The sequence below is a fragment of the Falco biarmicus genome, chromosome 1 (assembly GCF_023638135.1).
Source record: "Falco biarmicus isolate bFalBia1 chromosome 1, bFalBia1.pri, whole genome shotgun sequence".
Lineage (NCBI taxonomy): Eukaryota > Metazoa > Chordata > Aves > Falconiformes > Falconidae > Falco > Falco biarmicus.
In genome coordinates, this window is record NC_079288.1 from 71747700 (window position 1) to 71772825 (window position 25126).

The window sequence follows — 25126 nt, forward strand, 5'->3', positions numbered from 1 at the left end:
ATGACATTTGATGGTTTTCTATTGATCACTATTTGCCTGTTTTGAACAGGTCATGATCAATAATAAAAATAACAACCTGTAGTCAACTCTTCTGACTGGTAATATAACCCTTGCTTGTTCTGTGTAGTCACAACAGGGTTTTTACTCCAGATCAAGATATAACTCTCTGTCAGCTACCAGACGGCACTATGCTGCAGCATGTATCTTACATACTTTCAAATTTCAGGTCACTAAAGGATAAACATTTTGTTGAACTTGATACCTGGTTGTTGGGGGTGGGAGTCTTTTAAATAATTCTTTGTTTTCAATCAGATGATCTTTACATCAGTGGGAAAAATATGAGGCCTCAAAGAGAGACAGGCAGTATATGTCTTATCACAGCGTGGCTTTTCTTGGGTGGAAAACTTACTGGATTTCACAAATCTTTTAACTCATTTGAAATCAATTTTTCAAAGTAGAGCTGATGAGCTAGAAGAAGCTTAAACTGCAAGTTTTTTACACATCCATTTCCTTCTAATGCAGTTATTTCCTGATTCATCACCCCTAAGCAAATTAATGCAAGAAAGAAAAATAGGATTAAACATAAAGATCTATTTCTAATAATTTTTACTTTTCAAGTTATTGTTGGATTACAATGTCCTTTACTATCATCTCTGAATTATTTAAAGTGAGCTCAGCAATCTAAATTCCTCTACTTACTAAATTATTTAGGGCATAAATGTTTCCTATTGAATGCTTTTGTGGTCAAATAATGTATCTCAGGCTAAATTAATAAAATTAATTTTAATGCAATAATATGAAGGCAGTAGCTAGGAAAAGTACCTGAAGTATCTTCCATTATGTAATTACTCATGAAAGCTTTGAAACTCAGCTCAGGAAAATTAATTTCTCACTTTCATTAATAAAACTCCAAAACTTTAGACTTTTTTGTTACTTTTTCACATGATACTGAGGTCAGAAGTGTAAGTTTTCTTCCAATACATGTTTACTTACAGCAGAATTAACTTGTCTTGCAAGACCTGTTATGAGTACCTAGGTGTGGCAAATTAACTCACAGAGTGGACATCTTGGGGGCTTCAAGACACACCACATTCTTATTTTAAAAGAGGTATTTGTACTAAACACTATATAGCGTTAAGTATGTAACTTTATTCCACAGTGTTTCACTTGTAAAGGGAAGATACTTTAGCCCAAATCAACAAAGATCTTAAAACACTGGAATGGTTGTAATTGTTTTGAGAGGACTGTGTTTGAGATCAGCAAAATTTAGAATTGGGTATGGAGGTCAGTAAGCTCCATGTCTGATATAGTTTTTAGATATGAATTAAAAGGCCAAGCTTGTTTATGCAACATTTTCTACAGAAACTCTCACCATTACAAATTAATATAAAATATTTTATTACAGTAGGATGCTGACAGGTAAGACAATCTATCTGTTTTATGTATGTTTAGAAATAGTACCCAAGGAAACAATCAGAGAGTGAATAGAAATCAGCTCCCAGGTGCACTATTTCTTATTGGAAAGGCTGGAAATCCAGAAAATGGCTGGATTTTTCCCACAGCAAATAAATTCCCATTGGAGTGTTAAAAAGAGTAAGCGACTCTCTAACATAGCAAAGCCAAAAATTTTCATTAAGTAGTGTAATATTAAATAAAAATCATAACCCCTAGGCTCTTAAACAGTACAAGTGAGAAATGCGTTACTCTGAAATACCCCAGTGTTATTAAAAAGAAAATAAAGGAGGGTGAACACACTGCTTAAAGTGGTCCTCCCTATTTAGAGTAACAGATTTGCTGACACTGTGCTCTTATGAATGGTAAAAACCTCTATAGAGTAGGTGACAAGTCACATGCTCAGATGCCAACCTAAGACTACATAAAATGACAGTACAGGTAGGTTTGTTAACATGTGATCAGCTGTAGAAATTTAATAGATTGGTTTCGTCAGCATTACATGGTTTTTTACTTGGAAAGAAATGTCAAATGCATTAAGGACATTCATCCCTTTCTCAAAATTCATCAAAACAATATTAATAACAGGAAGAGGAGAAGAAGAAGGTTATAGGTCTTTCAGAGGAAAACCTGCTATTTCAGCCTTTAAGCCAAACTCCAGGCAAGTAGGCAGAAAAGAAATCTCAAAAGAAGCTCCTAATCACCATCTGGTCACTGAAAATTCACATACAAAATTTCTCAGAGTATTTGCTCATCTCAGATGAGTCCGAACTCATGTAAAGTGGATGTGTGTAGATGCTGAATGGGCATCTGACTTCTGCAGAGATCTCAAGCCAGGTGTGAATTTGGTTGCTAGTCCAACCACATAGGCATTTGATTTTGTTTTAGAAAGTACTCAGATACATCTTCCTCTGCCTCACAACAGGCAGTTGTTCCTTTTCCAAAAATTAACCAGAAAAAGATATACAGTCTAGTATTTTCTGTCTTCTTCTGCTCCATTTCCCCCTCTGTCCTAAACACTCTTTTTATTTAAGTTTCTTTAGTTAGACAAAGTGAGTTAAAAAGTTTTGTCCTTTCAAAGCTGTTATGAAGTCACCAAAGCATGTGTATTCTGCAAGTCATTATATACTGCAACATTGTATTTGTCTATCTGGTTAGTTAGAGCAAGAGCAATAGTCGCAGAGTCTTTTCTGCTTACACCTGACACGATTCCTGTATTTTTCAGTCAGTAGGAGCTTTTTCCATGGGAAGGCCTGCATTTATCCATGAAGTTTCAAGTATACAAGACCTCACATGGCCCTTATGTGGAAGCCAGTTCCCTGCCACATTTCAGTTTCTATTTTCCAGGTTTTTTTCATGACAGTAAACAGTAGATATAGCCCATAAAGAAAAGGAAATTTAATATTAAATTTATAGAAAAATCAGAGAATGAGTTGCACTATGTCATGTTCTAGGACATGAATCCTGGTAAAGCTAAGGCACCTGATGGCTGTAGCAGATCAGTACTGGGAATAATGTAGCCCACTGGAAAGCGAGCTGCAAGCTAGGAACTCCAAACCATTCTCTTTCTCAGGATCAAAACGATTCTTTTGAAAAGCAGACAGCCTAAGGATTACTTTACTCTCTGATACTTACTCTCATATATATTTATATGCTGAGCTGTCAGTCAGAGAACATCTACTTGGATCCTTACTTTGGTATAACAATGAGGGACAGAAACAAGAAGAGCAAAGCTTGATGTGTTTAGAAATAGAAAATTTCCTACACAAAAATGCAGCTGAATGAGTCTTATTTGTCATCTCAGAGGAGATCACTGCTAACTGCTTGAAAGTAGAGATTCAGTACTGGTGTAAATTGGAACAAAGCTGCGTTCCTTATCTGCTCTCAGGTGGACTTAAAAGTTGGCTTGGCAGCTGCCTGACATCTCTCATACCAAAAAGTGTCATACCCCTGAACTAACTCCTGGGTCTGCCTTAGTAATGTTTTCATTTTGTTACCTTCAGTGCTTCCAGGATGGTTGGAGTGAGCTGAGAAGCCAGACCCAAAACCCTAGCAAAGGTGGTACAACATGCGGTAAAAACGTCTTCTTGTAAAAAAAAAATGGGGTTGTATTTGTTTTTCATGCAGGCTCTTACAAGGAAAATATAGCTGAGGAGAAAAAGTTTGTAATTCAGTTGATAACAGAGGAGACAAGAACTTTTCTAGTACTGGAAATTTGTCATAGGTTTCTTGAAAAATACATAGTGCCTGAAGAATGCTGTATTTGTGAGGATTACATGTCCTGTGTTTTATTATATTGTCTTCTAGTCTCCCACAAAAACCCTCTAAATAAATAGTCTACAAAACATGACTTCTTGCTTTCATTTCTCCTTCTAAAAAGAAAAATAATGAGGTTTTGCCTCATCTTAGCTTGTAGGAGTTAAATGCCTCTCTTAGAAGGGTAGTGCCTTGGCTACGATAGTCTCTCTCTAGGTTTCTTGCATGGCTCCTGGACATAAATCAGGAAAGAAACTGGATTTAGTGTATTTGTCTCACTGTGAAGAAAAGTAATTTTCTGATTGCCTGAGAGGTAGGAAAACCAGCTTCAAACCTTTATTCCAGGTCAAGGAAAAACTTGAAAATAAGATAAGAAAATATGATAAGAAAATACTTTGACAAGTTATAGTAATTAGTGCTTCAGTGGAAGAATGTGATATGAACTATCTCACCAAGAAACATGTCTTTTTGAGAGTGAAGACTGTGGAATGACTATCACAAATACACTAGTATTTTCTTCAATAGCAACTTCCCTCAAGGACAAATTTGCTTTTGCTATCTTCAGCGCAGTATTCACTACTGTGAATGTGCTCACTTCCTAGATCCATACCATGTTAACAACTAAAAAAAGTAATTTTTCATTCACCAGAAATGATGACATTCTAAGAATCAGTATTCTGCTTTATGCTACATTTCATTCCCTATCATACCAGCCTGCGATATTAGCCAGAAATGAAGGTTACATGACAGTATTAAATAAAAGAAGGGAACTCTGTTTTCTTTCTTTTCTTCTTACCTGTGCAGTAATAAGTTAAGCACATCTGCAATTCAGAGTTTTATAGCTGGGGTGACGCTAAGCATTGTGGATGGCCTCTGTAGAAAATTTAATATCTCTGATGTTCAGAAGATCCAGGTGCTCCCTCTGAGCCTCACTGTAGAAGCTGTAAGAGCAGTAGGATCTTACGAGCACATTCAAGACTGCACATTCAACATCTCATACAATATGTGTAAATCCCTCAGATTCAGATATTCAAAAAGATAAGTTAGCCCAACCAATTTGTCCAACTCTTCAGCACCAGCTACCACCTCTAAACATAGCAAGTGGAATGGAGGTGGAGGAAAGGTTGTCTGCTGATTCAGGTGAGGGAAATAAGACATCATGAAACACAAATGTTATCAGAAAGGGCTTTTTTGCAAGCCACGCTTCATGCAGCTGTAGTCATTCTGCTTTATACCATTCCATTAAAAGGAAAGCTGAGTTTCCCATCACAGACAAATTAAGGAAGGTTGTATGGGGAAGAGGGAAGGGAAATGGGCCCCCTCACCACAGTAAGCAGCATCTAGTAAAGCAAACTGCACTTACCTAAACCCCAATCAGCACAGCGTTACAAAGAATGAAGCAAAGAACAAAAAAATGTCATGGCTTAACATTTCCTGAAGCGGTTTGGGCAGGATGAAATGCCTGCCATGGAAGCCTTTTCTACCCAAGACCAATTTCAACAAGCTACTAAACCTCTGTATTGCTTGTGCCAGTAGAGACTGACAGCAGGAACGGAAGAAGTGCAATGTCAATGTAGGCCCACTCAAGTACACTGTTAAAAAGTACTCTGTGGAACTGCATAAATGCTAATGCACTTCCAAACTGGAATATATTCAGTGTGAAGAGCCCACTAGTCGCTGACGAATTATCTTGTGCTTGTGCTGGGGAAACCCACCAAAAACGACAAAGGTATATACAGTGCTGGAGTTGCCTGAGCATAGACTGCTGGCCCTCCTGGAGAGACCAGAAGCCATAAAACAGTCGTGCCAGGCTAGCCATCAAACCACAACAGTTACTAAGCTGAAAAAGCAGAAATCTCATCCTCAGTTGCTTTGCATGCAATTTATAAAGCTATCTGGTTTTCTTACATGATCTCTATAAGATCTACTGTGATATGTAGGATCATAAAGCTCTGAGTACAACGATGTTGTACAACAGTACAACAATGTTATCAATATCTACTGTTAAATGTTTATGTAACTTTGTCTAACAATATTAATTTAATACCAAACTTAAAGTAGTACTAAGAGAGAAAGCTGATTCATGGGACTTTTAAGAAATGTTTCTGTTCTTCTGTTGCCACTTAGAATTCAGGCCAGAATTCAGCCATAGTGACTTTTCAGGTAAGTACTAAGTGGAATGGTCTTGGGCTAGTCCACATCACAAAACCTTTATTCTCACTGATCTTAAAAGCAGCAGCTACTCAATAATCAGAAGGTTAAGTTTCATTTTGCTGTACCCTTGACAGCATAACTCAGAAACACATCTGTTGCTGATGATCCCCCTATAGAAAAAGGGAAGACTTCACATGTAAAGGGCTGATAACACATATAATAAGTTTTTCAGACTACAAATCTCTCTATAAAGAAAGTTGAAAAACATATTTCAGAGTTCATTATATGGTCAGCCGCTTAGGTTTAAACAGCTCAAAATGATCAAACCAGCAGAAGTATACTACAAATGGATTTTTATTGACTGAACTGGATAAACAGATTAATTTAAAAAAAAAAAACATATTACAAACTGGTGCAGTACCATAAAATTAGTTTTTACATGTGGAGATGCCATTCTCAGCCTGCACAGCTCCTGCAGCGCTGTAGCCCATTCTCATTGCAAGCAGTGCACTTGAGGGCTTTGAATGAGTCTGTAAAGCAGTTCCGAAACACAGACATCTTGCTCCCATGGCACGCTGAGCACGGCAGGAAACCAAAGCCACCACAAGAGCGGCACTCCTGAGGATGCTGGACTCTCTGCTCAAAGAAGAATGTGAGAAAGACAAAAGCATTACCTCATCAGCGAGCACAACCTCTAGGAAAACAAGTGCTCCAGGACAGCTGAGAATACACATTCTGATTCCCATCTTGAGCCATACCCACCACCCCATCCCAAGGTATATCACCATGGAAGACCAGTACATCTGCCTTTTCCTTTGGTCAGATCCACACGTAATGGTCAGAGGCTCACTGCAGGCTCACATTATACCTTAGTAGCCTGTGTTTATACTTGCCAAAATAGATCGCTGAAGGATAGCCTGCATATGTTCCTCTGATGTAGTTTAGGTCTAGATCAATTTTAGGAGATATTGCAACTGATTGAATCTAAACTCAAGGCAGTTTATGTTGACATTATGTTTTCTATGCTGTATGTTAAGATACTATGACTTTTAGCATTTGCATGCTCAAGCTGAACATATTGTTCCTATTACAGTTAGAGCTGATCATATCAAAAAGCAATTCATAGCTTCTGACAAGTAGTGCTTGAGGAAATAAGTGGTGTATTCAAATTTATGGGTGTAGAATGCTGAGGCTCTAAGTGTAAAGAAGAAAGATCATCAATATTCAGCAGTTATACCTGGAGAAAACTGCTGCAAGCAGGGCTTGGGCTCCTTCAATTGTCCTAATTCCTGAGTAAAACAATAATTTTACTCTGTTTTGTATTGGATTAAAGACAATGGAGAACACAAGAAGAGATTTCAAAGACATTTTTAGGTTTCAACTGCTAAAAATGTTGCTAGTTTGTTTAATGCTTGCCTTAAAGTTTTATATCAGAGAAGGGCAAGGTACACCATGTTGGGTACTTACCACTGCAGATACGTGGCTTTAACATTGCGCTGTTGAGTGAAGACTTTACCAAATTATTTACAAAGGAAGAACAAAAATCCATACAATTTGTGCTAGTTTTAGCCTGAGGAATTATGTAGCACTAAAAAATTAGTCACAAGTTATTACCAAAGCATACTAAAATATGAACAGATAACGTAGTCCTTCTTGTAGCTTCATCGAGAAAACCATTAACAATAGCATTCATCTATTGACAGCTCAGATGAACATGGAAAAAAGACACTTTTTGTTCTGTAGCTCATAAACTTGCCGTTCTTCTTCACTGGGCAAACAACTCTTACCACTATTAACTTCTCCAGGAACAATGTTTGGAAGTATATAACGTAACATTAGCATTCTTTTTATCTCAGGAGTGCCCACAACTTTCACAATTTATGGTGGTGGTTTACTTTATTGGAAGTTATTTCAAATAATCTCAAAATTGTAAGAAAATAATATTTTTAATCTTTACATTCATTATTGCTTGTTAGGCTTGTAATTAACTACCTTTCCATGTAGTTAAGAGAACTAACCGAAAAAAAAAAAAAAGAGCAAAACTGCTTTAGCTCAGTCCCTTGAACAATGGCCATTTCCTTCTTGAACAGATCACAGTTTGTGTAATCACTTTCTGCATCTTCAGCAATGAAAGACCTGACTTCCCCTTGCACTTGTAGCAAATACATTTTTGTGGAAAAACAAAACCAAAAGGCAGTGAAGCAGTGATTGCATTCAGTATGCAGTTATCAGTCTGCTGTAGTCTGGAATTATTTTTCATAGATGTACCTTCTATCCCACGATTAGGACACACGTTAGGCTAGGTAGTAACAATATAGGACCCCTCAAAACAGGATTTGGGGACAAGGAAAACTAAGAGCTGGAAAAAGGCATGATAACCTATAATTTCAAATTTGTGCAAATTGGTGTAATTAGAAACTTCCAGCATTTGCCCAGATTTTTTAGATGGCCAGTTTTAAGTCCAGCCAGACTGCAGATGTGCAGGTCCCCATGCATTCACTGCAGTGCACAGTGAAGTGGTGGAGCATCCACGAAAGAGGCCTGACTCCCCCATGGCATGGTTTAAATACCAAAGATGATGTTCAAAAGTAATGGGAAAGGGAAAATGGCGCTGTGGCAAAATCTAGAGAAAAGAGAGATGGACATTTTGGGCTGATGTTATTGCTATTCATGTTTTCTCAAACTTAATGGGCTGTGCTACTATGATATCATTCATTCAGAGAGAAAAACAAAAAAAGCATTTGGGATCATCAGTTTATAACAGAAGAAAAGGAACTGGTAAAAAAATAAAATTACTCAATTACAAATATTCAATGTATGTTCCTTATATCTATTTGCAGAAATACAATTACCTCAATTTTGGTTAAGAGATCCTGCAGTTCCCCAGATTCATTCATTAGTAAAATTTTTTCAGCACCCTATTAGTAAGAAGAAGAAAAAGGTCAGACATTTAGCAAGAAAAAACAGAGACGATTAGAAGATTTGGTCTTGAAAATTTTAACAGGCTGAGGACAAATTTGACTCACATTAAGTATTTTGTAAATAGGTCCACCTTAGGAAAGCTAGAATGAGAGGAGAATCTATTCAGAGTTCTGATAGTAGTGCCTGAAGTTCATTACCAGATGTTGTATCACACTGCCTTTTTGTAAAAGGTGATACAGCTTGGAAATTCTGATTGTGTTCCCTTTATTTCACAGGGTATGTTTCCTGACAGAATGAAAAATATGTCTAGTTACCATGTCAAAAATTACAATTATATAAATATATTACATATCAGAGAATGCAGAAAAATGAGCGGAGGAAATTGTACTTCAAATATTCTGGCAGTTGAGCATTGAATTAAGACATAATATGCCTAATATATAACACAAGGAGAAAAAGGGTAATGAAAATACTGTAACAACATTAAAGTCAGACACAACAATGAATAATAATAATTTAGTCTGACTACATTAGGCCTCGGAGGGGTTCTGTGATCTGAACCAAAGCAGTACTGAAGTGTTTTTTTCTTTTTTCCTCCTGAAAGTAAATGCTAAGAGATTATTGCAGGCAAAATTAAAGTGTCAAAGATGATCTAACACTTTTTTTCCCCTTTTCTTCTAATTAGAGGGCTGATTTGAATGCTTATACTTCACTTATGTAACCAAACTCACTGAATACTAAATATTACCAAACACTTACAGACACTTTTAATCAGCAGATTGCTAGAAACCAACAAAAGGTGAGAACAGTGAGACACAGGGAGCTGCACAGCCCTTACCTGCTGCTAAGGGTGATAGGCCACATCTAGCCTGGATGCTAGGTTCATACCATCATGCTGCCCCGATTTGCTAGTGTCTGCATGCCCAGACTGTTAAAGTGCAACTTTGGGTTTGCTTCCAGCATGTGTTGGGAGGTGAACTGGGATGCTGGCATAGGGCTGAAGAGCAGTGGGGTGATGGCACACAGCTGAAGAGCAATGGGGTGATGGCACACAGCTGAGGAGCAGTGGGATGCTGACACACAACTGAGGAGCAGTGGGGTGATGGCACACAGCTGAGGAGCAGTGGGATGCTGACACACAGCTGAGGAGCAGTGGGATGCTGACACACAGCTGAGGAGCAGTGGGGTGATGGCACACAGCTGAGGAGCAGTGGGATGCTGACACACAACTGAGGAGCAGTTGGGTGATGGCATACAGCTTGGATGTACCATCACTTTGAGCTGTCCACAGCCAGCTGAAGGGGCTCTTAGCCCCAGCTCCCCACCAGCCCTGCTCACCCTGTTACTGGGAGGTACAGGAAAGGCTGCTGGGGAGCACAGGAAACGTGTATAGGTCAACTAATATACGTGTTGGTGTCCAACGATTCACAGTGCCTTGCTGGGGAGTAAAGAGGCTAAAGCCAACTAAGGGCCACCAAAACATTGCAAAGGATTTTGTATGACACCCTACTTAAGGTTAGTTTCCCTCTAGTAAGTCTTTTTGCTCTGGCTTTGTACAAAACAAGAAGCACTTTTGACTCTGTTTGATGATTTTTGTTTCAGTTAAAAAGCATAGTATTAATATTTTAGTGAATGTGAGTGCCACTTTTTCAGTGAACGTTACTCTTACAAGTGCTACACTTCCAAAGAGATTTTTATTAAAAAAGAATTATCTACAAGGTGATTAGTTGTGGTTAATTAGTCACAAAAGACGACAGGGAACTCAGATCAGCTAGCTTTACTTGTGCTGACTCTTCTGCTGAAATCTGCTATAGATCACAGGCACACAGTGCACCAGTTTTGACATATGCATTAGGCTCTCTGTGTCCCCAGCAGAGCAGCTTTCAGCCGTCTGTTAGCCCCTTTCGTGCTTCCCCTCTAATCTTTCTCTGCTTTCACACAGAACAGGCAATAGGAGTGACTGGCACAACAAGGAGAGGGTTTGCCAAGGTGGCCCACAGAGCATTAGCTCTGGGCCTGAATGCACCACAGCGGCTTCAGACAAAGCTTGCGCTGCCCATCTGATGCAGAGACGTTAAGCTGCAGCTTTATTGATGTAATTGCGGCACTGCGAATTCCCTAAGCTAGGCAAGCCCTGATTTGTCTCCCATTAAGAAAAAGGATCTTTTCTCTGTGGCAACAGTTGGCAAAAGTATCCCTGTGACTTCTGCTTCATGTTACAGTGATGCTGTATGATAACACTGACTGGCTTTTGTGATAGTATAATTAAAAGTCCAACAGGTTTCCCATTATAGATTCATATTTTGAAGGATTTATATTTTGGATGACATTTAGTCAGCCAGCTGTGTTTCTTTCAAAGTGGAAAGCCTCATTACTATGATTCTAAAATTAAAAACTAAACATCCAAATGGCTATCAACATTTTAAAGTGCTTCAGCACGTCTTTTCTCATTAACAGCTGCCTCGGGTGAAATTTGAATAAAAGATACTTTGCAGAGGTTAACCTTCCCCTTGAATCTGTGAACCTTAACACACAGAGTCTATAATTAATAGAGTAATTAAAGCAGCTGTTAATAAGTCAAATAGCTGCTTTCCAACCAGAAAGTTATGTCTCTTTTCTTCCTAGGTCGTGCTCAGTCCACAATTACCCACAAAGGGATGCAAAACTTTAAAGATTCTGCCCCTCTAAGACTCACACAAGGAACATGATTGACAGTGCCCACAACATTTAGAGAAGCAGTGGGGAGAAGTAAGTTTTCAGTTTTGTTAACCAGTTACATTTCAAAGCACTAGCCTGTGAATCCTTTATCTACTAACTTCAGTAGCTCTTTACCATGGTGAAGGAACCCAGGGACTGCAGTCAGGTCTTTGCCCTTCTTTCAGCAAGGAAATGCCATGGACTTTGCTAAATCACTCAGTGTTGTAGTCTGAGTCCAACTTGGTTAGCCTCACACAAGGCACCAATTGTTGCAGCAAAAACAAACTAGTAGACTGCAACAAAACTTTTACCATCAGCCAGATTCTACTGTCCATGCTGTTTCCCCTTCCTCCAGAGCTCAGACCACACTACTCCTCCTCCACCCAACCACCTCTCCCCCCCATCCTCAGGGCTATTTAACCCCTTAGCAGGAACGAGCTACACCTGCACATCATCCATGTCAATCAACCCACTGCCTTTGCGGCAAGGCCACAGCTGCATGTTATCAGTGCTAATCAGCCCACTGCCTTCATTCCTCTACAGACAAGTTTCCTAGATAATTTTTATTCCTCAACATAATTTCCCAATTTTCTCTTGAGAATGTCCAGAAATTAACATTGTATTTGAGGTATTGTTCCACTGATTGCAGAACTAGGACAAATCCAAGGTCCACTAAGTTTCTACTGCCCCGGGTGCCTGGTCACTAAACCCATCTGTTGCTCACCTGTCTTGGATGTAACCCATTACCATTTTCACCATTCACCATGGCATGTAACCCATTTCACCGTTTCACCATTTTCACCTTCATCGAGAAACGCACACAGATATTGCTTTGCACCCAGCTGTACTCGAATACCTGCTAATTTTGGGAAGCAGCTTCTCTTCCACATCCCTCCTTACAGAGAGAGTAAAACCACCACGGCACTGCAACGTCTCTCTTGCGGACATGCTTGCTGTGCAGATAAATTACATCCCTTATTTCCTTAAAAACAAGCTTTTGCTAAGTATACAGATGAGACCTCCTGCTAAGGCAGCAGAATGCGATCACATGCCTTGCCATTCCAGGACCTGCCATGCTTTTTCACTGTGCCTTACCAAAGAGAGGGGCTGTATATACCCCTGTCTTTGCCCAAAGCTCACATGCTTTTCAGCCTACAACACTACACCTCTCACAAGGAGGTGCCCCTTAGCAGAAGACACGCACGGGGTACATTAAATGCCTGGAAATCTGCCCATAAACAGAAAAGTGACACTGCGGTATAGCAGCAGCACCAGAAGTGTTGCTTTTGATATGCAAAGAACTGAAAGATTGATGTGTAAAAAGCTATCATATTAATTGAACCCTGCTCTTCCTGAAATGTTAAACTGCAAAATGGAGGAAACAGGTGGGAAAATGCTAGGTGACTTGATGCAATAATTACATCATAGTTTTACTGCTACAGAGCCATTCATATCCACTCCATCAAGTGAATGCCAGGAGAGTGTGTTCAACAAAACACGGAGGCAATTGAGAGCTACTAATCATAGATGGCCACTGGGAAGCAGCAAAAAGGAAACCATTAATTCTTGTGTAACAACAAATATGTTAAGCTGTTTTCTAAACGTGTTACAGAAATATCCTCATCATTCTTGGCAAATAATCATAGCCAATGAGTAAAATAAAATAATTTTACTGTAACCCTCATGCTGTTGAGAATTCATTACAGCTGGGAAAACTAAATAGAAAACAGTTTCTTCAGGAAAAAAATATTAAATTCACATTTTTGAAAAAGATTCAAGTAGGTTTGTATGGCAAGTGAACACTGGAATGAAATCACATATTTAAAGTGAAAAATAAAATAAAGCTATTTTAAAACTATTATGCAGTGAGCTAACTTGTTTACTAAGGTTGACTGTATTTGCCTTTTTTTATGTGTATCCCTTTTCCAGCAAAGTAGGTCTTTACATTAACATTAACATAAACCTCTAACAATCCTGAGTGCCTTTGTAAAAAAGTAAAAGAATGCTCCAGGTTTTTTTTTCTGTGTGGCTTTCTGGTTTTTGGAAGTCATTTTTTATCCTGCTTTGGTGTCCCAGCAGATGGCATAATTCCATTTCAGATGGAGACAGCCTCAGGTGAAGAGGAGGGATTATATCAGCTGGTAAAGAGCGTGCTGCAGAAAGAACCTGCAATTTCCTGACAGACTGATATTTAGACAGTGTGTGTCAAGAAATGAAATGATTCAATCCTGAAAAAATGAGAAGATTAAAAAACCTGCTGTAGTGCAGCACACAGGACTTTGCTTGACAGGGGCTAAATATGATTTTTCTATTGCTTCTGCCCAAGTCGCGGATTTGTTTCATTCCTCCTGTGCAGGCAATGATAAATTCTGCAGCGCTGTGAAGATTTATCCATACAGCCTGCAGTGCTCTAACAACCTTGTCCATGCTTCTGAATGGCTTGGATACCATATACTCTACCAGAAGCACATATGCTGTGTTCTGCTGGCTTTGTTACATTTATCTCATGAAAAATAATCTTTTCCCCTTTCAAAACTGTGCATATTTTAATTAGGGGCTGTTGATGTTTCCTCCTTATGACTCATGGAAAGGTGCATGGCTCAATATAGATTCTCCTTTGTATTGCTACATGCAATCTCCTTCAGGGAGGGATTTGTCAGGAAATAAATATTTATTTTTTTTTAAAGAGAGACAGGAAAAGAGAGAGAAAAAAATATTGCATGATTAATTTACTGACACACCAGGCTTCTGGATTTCTGTGTTGCATTTGCATATCAGAAGATAATTATCATAAAAGGCATTATAGAAATGTTCAGTTACCAACGAGACCAAAATCTGTAATTAGTTCTCAATTGCATTTTAATGAAACAGAAGCCCAGCACAGGTTCCAGCCAACTTACTGTCTGGAGTCACCGATGCATTGTCTTCTTAAGGTGCCACATCCACCAGGCAATAACATAGCTAGGGGGTGAATACTTCATCGCCAGACCTTCTCAATATGCGAAGTGCCCCCCTCCTTATTTCTGTTGTTAAATGAATGAATGCCAACCTCTCTTGTGAAGCCATATTAAGATAGAGAAATAAAAACTGCCATAAAAATGAGGGGGTTTGCCACATTTACCAAACAGAGTGTGTGGACAGAGGTCCCCTGCCACTCTGAGTGACAGGTCCACCCTGGGGCTCTGCTCTCCCATCACTCGGTGCTCCCGCTGGCAGAGTTAGCTCTGCTCACACTGAACTTGGTTTTCCCACCCTGGTCCATCTCAACTAAAGCACATTAGAGAGCGACGCTGCGGCAAGCAGAGTGCTACCCACTATGACGATAATTAGTGGAGAGCAGCGGAGGACAGAAACCCCACCTGTGAGCAAAGGTGAGGGGCACCCACACGGGGAGAGCAAAGGGCTCCCTCCACTCTGGCTGGCCATGATGCTCCCTGCAAGCAGAGTAGGCATCTCCGGGACTGCTCCCTGCCTGAAAAGCAGATTCTCCACAAATAATATCGCTCTTACGTGTAATAACTTTAATCCTCTCCTGAAGCTAAAGTCTGTTCCATTTAACCACAGTGTGCTTTATCAGTTTAATCAAAAAATAGAAAAAGAAGAAAGAAAACACCTCCCAAGTCTGAATTTTTCTGATTTTTAGTAGATTAATATTTTTTGCTTTCTTGTGTTAAACAATGTGAATGCAGTTACCATGCTGTAATAAATGTCTGTAGACCAGAACACCAAATTCTTTACCTACAGAGGAAGTAAAATCTGCTGACTACTTGCCAGCAGCTAGCTAGACAGCTTGATTTGTCTCTCCCACAGACAGCTAGACCCCTAATTGACTTGCTTTCTTTTCTATACCTCTCCAAAGTATCTCATACAATACTTAAATAATTTTAATGAGATCATATTGCTTGTTACACTGTTGCTTCGCTGTCAAAAGACAAGCTTCCCATGATCTTCTAAAAAAAAAAAAAAAAGCAAAAAAAAAAGCCTCAGTGAATTAATGGGCCGTCCATCATACCAAAATGACTGTAACCAGGCTTCACCTACAGCTGAGCAAATAATTTATTCAATCCATTTCAGTATTTTAACTGAATTCTTTTTGACAAATTGATCACACATGAACTGAGACTTTATTGGGGTCTGTCATAACTCACTACTTTTATTTTTAACATGATCATTAGGTGAGCAAATCTCAGTCTGAATCCTGTTGAATTTTAAGCTGCTTTGGACAAAGTACTTCTGCTCCTGGCTGGCTGGAGAACTCACCAACTCAGGTTTTTGATAAAAGCATCCTCTACTATGAAGTAAAAATCAGTATCTGCACACAGGCGACTTTGCAGTGGCTGTAGTGGTCTGGCGAGCCCTGCGCCAGCAAATGCCTTTGTTATAGTGCTCAGGGAAACCTGTCTCATGCAGAGCGCGCAGAGAGCTAGGAGGAGGATGGGGAGAAGGGGAAGAAAGGGAATTTGAGTGTTTATACAGGCCCAATATCAATTATGTCTGACTGTTGATTACATTTCATTTCATTACTTAAATCTTTCATGAAAATGAAAGTGATAAGCTACACAAACACAATAACCCCACTGTGTTTAAATATAGTTTGCCTTCACAAATCACAGTCTCGCTGTTGGTGCTAATTGCTAGTTCTTTACCACTCCAGACAAATAACTTCTCTGAGCATTCAAGCTGTTTTCTGTGTGCCACTTTCCAGAATCTTTTTTCTTTTAAACTCTGATCTTTTCAATTTCTGGAAAATATCTTTTGAAAGTACAGGCTGGGCTTAATGAAAAGGTGATTTTAAGTACCAGAAGGCTTTTAGACCCTGAGTACCAATTTGGATTATAGTTTTCCATTTGGAGTTTATGTCTTGCAACAGGGCAGAGTTGGGCTGTTTTTCTCTCTTTTTTACTGGTAGACTTTTCTAAAAGTAAATATTAACCAATTCTCTACCTAAAAAAATGTTCAGTGGATTACAGATCCTGATACAGACTACATTATATAAAATTCAATGCATGTTTAAGGCCTGACACCCCAAGCTGTTAGTGTCATATTCAAAACAGATATTACTAAATGACAGGTTTATGCTATGTGTGTTCATCTTCCTGGGTCAGTCATACATACAAGTTCCCATGAGGAAAAAAATCCATTTCTTTAGATTTTCATGGTTTCAGCTGCAAAGATAAGGTATTTCTTAAGAAACACTGGATAGCTTAGATTGTATTACTGCATATTATTCCCCTCCTGATAGCCTCTCCCTGGTTACCTTTTGCATCTTCAGATTAAATCTATCAGTGTGGATCTGTGCAGTACATACCACAAAGGGATCTCTGTCTTTGATTATTCCCATCGTTCCAGCACTACAAGCAATTTCCTAAAAACCCTACTTCTCATTCATCAAGGTTTTCATCTGTTCTTCCAGATTGCAGCGTAAAACATAGGCTTGTGCTTTACTTACCCCAAGGTAATGGCCATCGATAAACACAACAGGGAGTGAGGGAACTTCACAGACCCTCCTGCATCTTTCATCTAGTTCTTTTCCATAATCACTGTTCAGAGCAATGTTTTTTTCTTCAAATTTAACTCTGTGATTTTGAAAAATCTTTCTAACCAGTTCGCATCTTTCAAAAGTGGTTCTCACCACGCGAAGGCTGGTAGTATAAATTACTATGCGGCCAAACTCTGGCACTGTTGATACCTGGAAAGAAAAAATAGTTCCCATTACATTACGTAAGGTGTTAATAGTTCTCAAGTATTGAGTAATTTCATTAAAAATATTATTTAAGCAAAAAAAATGCATCTTGAAAACACAATCCGTCATCCTACTTTTTCCAAGACGGGAGCCTAAGCTAAGCTTCATCACATCCATGAGTCAACATTAACTTAGAACACTAGGTCTCTCCACACTGAACTAGATTACGACTGCAGAGTAGACAGCTATATCTCTAATTTTTAGTGTGGATCCACATCAAACCATTCTAATATCCAACCAACAATAAAAAAGTATGTTTTGCGAGTATTCAGTGTTAAATTCAAGGCTCGCTGCAGGTAGGAGAGGCAGTTCCCTTGGCTGTAAAAACTTTCATACCACAATTGAGATTTGACTTTTTACCCTACTTCTTCATATGTAAAATTTTGTGCCACGTCTTTCCTTTCTGGGATGAAAACAATTGGGGAGTGTAAATACTACAGCGATTTGTTTTCCCAGGAAGGAATGGAACATTTTTTAAAAGCCTGAAAATTATTGCTTTAAACAAAGATAGTATGTTCAGATAAATAGCTAAAATCCTAGCTTTTTTAAAAGATGGTAAGACATTTCCAAGCTCTTCAAATTATCCATTATATTCAGCAAATTATATTTAATGATTCCAGAATTATCCCAGGAGTAAAAAGGCAAGTTGGAAAATAAAAAGGAAGGATACCTGTAATGCACTGTAGCAATCTATGGAAAAATAACCTTGATGTATGAATAGGTAATTTTTGAACTATGTCATGCGATAACTGTAAAGACACAGTTGTAAAATTGGGCAGATGTCACCGCAGATCTTGCCACATAACAAAGTGATATTTGTCTTACTATGTAAATGCAAACAAAACAAAAATTCATTGCAAAAAGCATATTCTGCTTAGGTGTTTACAAGGTTCAACATACAGTGAAGAGTCCTCAGAAAAACCACTTCATTTCACATATCACTTCTAGATCGCTTTAAGTGTAATTGCAAACATATGTAATGTAATGGATTTACATATCCCATTGTAGGAAGGAAGCACGTTGTAGTAGGTCAGTACTTATTTCTCTTTGAATGGATGTCAGAAATACAATTTTAGGAACAAATGCTATAAAAAGTGATCTACTTTTCTCCAGCCTGTTTTCTAGTTTGGAAATCTGATATACTGCTACTGCAGCATTGACTTTTCTCCAGCATATTGTTCACACATTCCAAGTGAGAGGATTAGCTCGTCCTCTACTTAAAAGACAAGTACATACTTTACATAAACACTGCCAAATATTTTAGTAACCACACATGGGTTGCTGGAAGGAAGAGGAGTTCATCCTTTTCGGAAGTAACCAAAAGGAGTTCTTAAAATATTCCTTAAAAAGATCATTTCCCATACTCGCTTTTTCCTCCTCTTTCGAGTGAAAATACATTTTGAAGTGCAAAACTATTCAATAGGATGGAAATTCTTGTTCCCTCACAGTTCTGATCTCTAATGCTGCTTGTTCCCAGACACCAGAGGCTGGCAGCATAGATACCAACAGTCATTATCTAGTGAAGCATCAGGACTGTGGTGTCCCTACAGCATACAAATAAGCAGCTGAAGAGACGGAAAAATGGAAAGTTGTAAAGTGATCTGGAAAGATATCAAGTGGAAAGTGTGCATGCAGAGTCACTTTTATGTTTATTCCTTTATTTTTTCCTAATGTGGCAGTGAAGAAATACCCTTGTTTGCCCTGCAAATAAGTATCAAGGGCATTGACTAAATAATTATTTAGGGAAATTTTAGTAAACACCTTGTTTTCCATGCTACAAACACAGAATTTGTCCTTGGCAGGACTTTATCATACCAGAAAAATCCCTCCTGTCACCTGCCTGGAACCACACTGGTGGTTAAAAATAGGAGTCAAGACAGTTAGAGAGATTTACAGGGTTTTCCTTAATGAGAATCTATGCTAATTCTTATTTTGCTACCTAATTCAATGGCTACAACCTGCAATATTTAGTTACTAGTATATGCTTTTTAAGTAAATCAACAGAATAATGTTTGAATATTGTGTTTTTCCTTCCTAGGTTGGAATTGTGGCAAAAAAAGTAGTAAATGACAAGCAATGTAAACAAATTAATAGAAAGATATTTAAAAAAATAAGCTTTTACAATTTTGTGTAACAAACTTCAAATTAGAATCATCTTGTATAACTCAGAAAAGCACATAAAATTTTGTCTGAAGTTAAACAGAAGGTAATTCTCTGTTTAATAGGCGTGACAGAACTTTACTCGGGCTGTGGAAGTAGGACAGATGAACAAACCAAAAGATTTGGAGCAACTTACATTGATCACTTTCTTGCACTTTCTGTAAGTGGGATTCTCATGGAAACCTGAAGCTTATGGATATCATTTGGCTTGAGGTGGCAACTTTTGCATCAGATTCAGAAAAACCCATGCACCTATGGGCCAAGAGCGTGCTTCAGAGAAAGTGTCCACGTAGAAAAACTGCCAAGGAAGGGATTTAAGGTTTCAGAGGGAAATAAAGTTACTTAAGTAACAATCCTTTACATCATTTACAGCTCTTCGTTTAACAGCACAGTGCCACCATCTCTCCAAAGGTCCAAAGACAGTATCTGTTTTACTGCATCAACCTGAAGAACTTGCATTGTTCTTGGAAGCGTCAGGTAGGCAGCAACAGTAGTAGCATTACCTGCGTCTCCTCATGGCACAGATGCCACTCCCAGTGACTCAGGAACAGCTGCCCTTTTTTTTTTTTTTTTTTGTCTAAAGTGAAAAAGTAATTGTTGCACCACTTCAGTTCTGTCCAGGGCTGAACATAAGAAAACCAACAGCCCTTTCTTGTTTTGCACCTGACTCATTCTTTTCCCAGACTTCTTTAACAGGTGGATTAGGGCTTTTGCAAACGAGGAGTCAGCTACACTTTAGTGTACAACTGGGGGAATCCTATCCTTCTGCCATCCCACTGGCATCCACCTGACGTGGTTGCAACTAAATGTAATCATTAACTGAGCAAGTCTTGCAAACTCAGCAAGTCTCTAAACTGCAGAGACATGGATTTGATGGACGGACCACACAGTGGATAAACAATTGGCTGGATGGTTGCACTCAGAGTTGTAGTCAACAGCTCAATGCCCAAGTGGAGAATAGTAACAAATGGCATTGCTCAGGGGTCAGTACTGGGACAGGCGCTCTCCAACATCTTTGTTGGTGACATGGACAGAGGGATTGGGTGCACCCTCAGGAAATTTGCTGACAACACTGAGCTGAGTGGTGCCGTCAACACACTGGAGGGAAGGGGTGACATCTGGAGGGACCTTGACAGGCTTGAGAGGTGGGCCCATGTGAACCTAACAAAGTTCGACAAGACCAAGTGCAAGGTCCTGCACATGGGTCAGGGCAACCTACAGTATCAATACAAGAGACCTGAAAAGGGACTTTTTACAAGGGCATGTAGTGATACAACGAGTAATGGCTTTAAGCTGAAAGAGGGTAGATTTTTATTAGGCATTAGGAAGAAATTCCTCACTCTAAGGGTGGCAAGACACTGGAACAGGTTGCCCAGAGCAGCTGTGGATGCCCCATCCCTGGCAGTGTTCAAGGCCAGGCTCGATGGGACTTTGAGCAACCTGGTCTAGTGGAAGGTGTCCCTGCCCATGGCAGGGGTGTTGGGGCCAGATGATCTTTAAGACCCCTTCCGACTCAAACCATTCTATGATTCTAAGAAGTCTTCTGCAAACAGCATGAGAAATGTCATCCCATAAGGCTTAAATACTTGAGTTTAGCATCAAGAGTGACCACAGAACAGAGAAAGAAATTGCTGATGAAAAAGAGAAAGCCTAATAGAGCAAGCAGATGAACAGCAATCTGGAGGGGTGCAGGGGACTGAAAAAGTTCTGAAAAGACAGAAACAACCAAAAATAGGTAATAAACAAAAAAAAATCCAACCAAAATATCAGGATACTGATAAAGGAAAAGCAGCAGAAACTAAATGCAGGAATAAAAATATTAAAAATATGACAAAAAAATAGAGAGACACTGAAACAAACCAAATTAAATAATAAAACAGAGAGGTCACTGAAATATGACATCCTAAATCTTTTTTTAAAGAAATCCTGGTAGTCAGTGTAAGCGCATAACAACAAATATATTGCAGAGTATGTGACTCTCCAAGTTGTTTCAATATTTTGGAGTATCTTTTTAAAAAAAACTGTGTATTACTGGAGCTGCAGAAATATGAAATATTTGGGAATTGTACTCCTAAAATATGTGTTTGGGAATATACCTTCTCTGTATAACAACAGTCTTCTCAGTAGCTCTGAAAATGTAGTATAACAGGTGTTTCCATGGTGCTTCTGAAAGCCAGTTAAATATGTACACCATAAAACTCCCATGAGCATCTCTGGGTTTGGACCTTCACCACTGTATCTTATCCCTGGCTTCTGGATCCAGCTGCAACTGAAGTAGCAGCAAGAAGAGTCCATGCTTCTTTACTGGCCCCATAGCTACCCTGGCCCTGGCCAGGCCCCCGAGTCTGAGCATATATCACTCACACTCCTATTTGTGAGGGGAATTTATAAAATGAATTACTGAAAAATAATACGAGATTATTTCCTCAGTGTATTTGTCATGAATTGTTTTCCCCAGGCTATAGATTTTCTTTAACATCTTTTATGACATTTTGATGTCTGCCTTGCTGACTTTGAGTGGCTTTTTGTCTTTGGACCAAAACTTGTAACATGGATAATTTCGCAGCACAGCTAAGAGCTGGCCAAATTCAGAGCAGAGGAAGCGGTCCAAGACAATCTTTTCTACTTGTGGTGCAAGGACCACTGCTGGATCTTAGGGCATAAAGTGATTGATTGCAAAACAGTGGTAATATTTACTTTTTGAAAACTTTTGTATATGACTAAGTCTGCAAGCAAGTAGATAGGCAAGTACAGCAGCAAGAGGAATACTCAGGACATTAACCTCATTTTTATTTGGTTGCAAAAGAAAACTACCACAGCAACACTATAAAAGCAATCATGAATATTTTTTTTAATGCTATCTGTGAATTTATTTTTACCTCATTGGTGTGAAAAGAATAGCTATTTACCTTCATATCCATATACAATTTATTTCAATGGTGGCATCACTCACGAATTTAGACTTGGTTCTTTTAAAGTACAAAGTTACAACTGCAACCCCACCACCACCAAGCCCAGTCTATACTTCGCATTATATGCTTTATATGAGCAACTGTATTCTCACAAAAGCAGAATATTTTTCCGCCAAGATTAATGGGCTGGTATCACACTTTGGCAAAAGCTGAAATGTTAATGCCAACCTTTATCGCATATGAGATTTTTAAAGGTTTTTACTGTGTTCGGATATAACATTTGCCTAATGTTATTCGTGTGATAGTGAATTGCTTCTGTGACCTAAATCAATGGCTGATATGCCCTTCTCTGTCTCAGAATATCATCTTTCAACATCTCAGAGTGTTCTGCTGAAATATGCACCCCTTGGCTCTGTAATTAGATACTATCAGACTGGCAGAAGTATCTGCTATCCACTAAGTAGGCTGAGGTAGGACTCGAGAGCACATTATGAACCTTGTGCCAGAGACGCTTCAGTGAGTAAATGCAGCATTCATGATCTAAAGCAAATGATGCACAAGAGAAAATTAGTATATATATGTATGTATGTATGCATATATGTCCATACACATGTATTTTTATGTAAGCTTGCATATCTAGAGCTTCGAATTAAGCTGCTCACTTCATAATTGGTATTGCACAGTTAATAGCTTGAATCAGTATCAAAAACTGAGTGGCAAGAAAAAATATGGTCTAACACTAATTTTCTGACCACAATGTGATTTGGACTTTTTGGTGTTATTTTCCACTCAGAAACGGAAGGGAAGAAAACAGCTACAACTTTCCTGTTGAAGTTCTGCAGAAAAAATAAATCAATTTAAACTTTTCATTTCTGCTAGATTGAAAAGCTTTTACTAGCTTTTGAGTTTTAAGAGGCTTTCAAAATGTATACTAAATGTAATTAATACTTTCTGAAAGATTTATTTTAAAGTAAAAAGCTATCACCAAAATGTTGCGATATTTTTCTACATGACACTTCATCAGAACATATATGTTTTTCAAAATGCATAGCATTTCATGAAAAGCACACTTTTCATCATGCACTTGAATGCGATGGCTGGAGATTGAAGGTCTATGTGCTAGTGAAGATGACAATATTTGCCAACACAAGAACGCAGCACAATGCTGATGGAGTCGTGAACCAGCCCCTTCTGCCAGTCACTGTTGGTTGCCTGGCTCAAAATAAAGGTTTAATGGCATTTTTCAGGAAGAATTGATTCACTGGCCAGAAGACCTCTTTCAACAAACAGCCTTCATCAACCAAAGTGAAATAGTTTTCTTTGGCAAGTTCTATTTATGCGTACAAGAGGAATTGCAAATAGTCCCCAGTCATGGTGTTCACTCTTGGTATGAAATCACATTCCCTTCCACTTCACTGTTTGCAGTTCCAACCCTCCATGGGCTCTCACACAGCAAAGCACAGTGCACACTTACATTTAAATGTAAGCACTCTCTTAACTGCTTTATTACGTTAAAGCTGTAGTCCTGTTTGCATTGTCTTCAAGGAGCTGGCACTATATCAATATTCTGGAAAATTCATCATTTGAACTGTATTTAATTCAGAATACTATACATTTTAGTAAAGCTCAGTAGAATAAAGACTAATTTCTGCAACAGGGCATGTCATATACTCACATCAAAGCATGTACCAACCTTCTTTTAAACACATCACCTCAAAAGCACCACATTTTTTCTTATCCAGTTTTGGTAATTACAGGGAGTATAACTGTAGGACATGGAGTCTGTGACCCCCTGGGACAGTGGAACAATATCACCAGTTATCCTCATAACCATCAGCAAGCAGTTATCATCCTCATAACCATCAGCAAGCTGGTAAGGTCTATCCATACCAATTTACAAGTGAGGGCATCAAGAGCTGCACTCCTAAAGAAGGTAGCCAGAGCACCTGGGACACTCTCAAATACAGATGCTGGTTTTGCTCTGTCTGCCTGTGTTCTGGCTCTCACCTACTCCATGAACAGCAGCCCTAGGAATATATGCATTTCCAAAAACTATATAGGAGTGCAGTGTCCTCTGCCTGGTTGAGTGTCCTGACACAGTGCATGAAACATCTCATTTTTTCCTGTTGCAGTTTGATAGAGCTAAATAACTCTGAGGAGACGGTCACAATTATAGAGAAGTGCTGTGATCCAGCAAGAACCTGAATTCTTTGATCTCCTAACTCCTGGGCAAATGTTGTCTTTCTTGTCTACACACCCACCACATTCTGATGATTGTAAAATAGCACAGTTTTACCTCTTTAAGGCTGGCATCCTCAAAATTGTTCATCAGCTCCAGCATAAAATAGATATAGAGTGTCATCATACCTAAGACATTGGTATAGTATATTTATATATGCCTGTAATTTATTTGTACTTTTCAGGCAGTATATCAGTTTTGGGATATCAGATGAAAATAACAAAAGTAATAATAATACTGTATGTAATATTTATACTGTTCCTTTCATCCTAAAATTACTTGACTGGATACTAAAAAAAACCCAAAAACAAAAGGAGAGCTTTCCACCCTCTGACACCATGGATATGTGTGTTGTTACCCTTCCTGTTCCTCATATAATGCAATATAACATCCATACCTTCTTTTTGCCACTGTAGGCTTTCCCACACATCTTCTGGCACAGACTGCTATTCAAGGAATGTCAAAGTGTTTTCATTTCAAAGTAGAAAAAATGCTCACAATACCACAGCAAGGGAGTACAGAGTATGACCCTGCCTCTCCCTGCTCTCTGTAAAGCTTCAGCTACCAGCAGGTTCAGCAGGTACAAAGCCT

At 38.8% G+C, this 25126-nt stretch overlaps 1 protein-coding gene across 1 annotated transcript in view; it reads right to left on the reverse strand.

Annotated features, from left to right (window-relative positions):
* Positions 1-6239: 6239 nt before the first annotated feature.
* The window catches only part of GRXCR1 (glutaredoxin and cysteine rich domain containing 1), a 41247-nt gene continuing 22360 nt past the window's right edge, over positions 6240-25126 (reverse strand). Inside the window, exons 2-4 of the mRNA XM_056361251.1 lie at positions 16931-17170; positions 8715-8780; positions 6240-6498 (exon numbers count right to left, since the gene is read on the reverse strand). Of these exons, the coding sequence (XP_056217226.1) occupies positions 6319-6498; positions 8715-8780; positions 16931-17170 (486 nt within the window). The 3' untranslated portion in view covers positions 6240-6318. The remainder of the gene's footprint in view (positions 6499-8714; positions 8781-16930; positions 17171-25126) is intronic.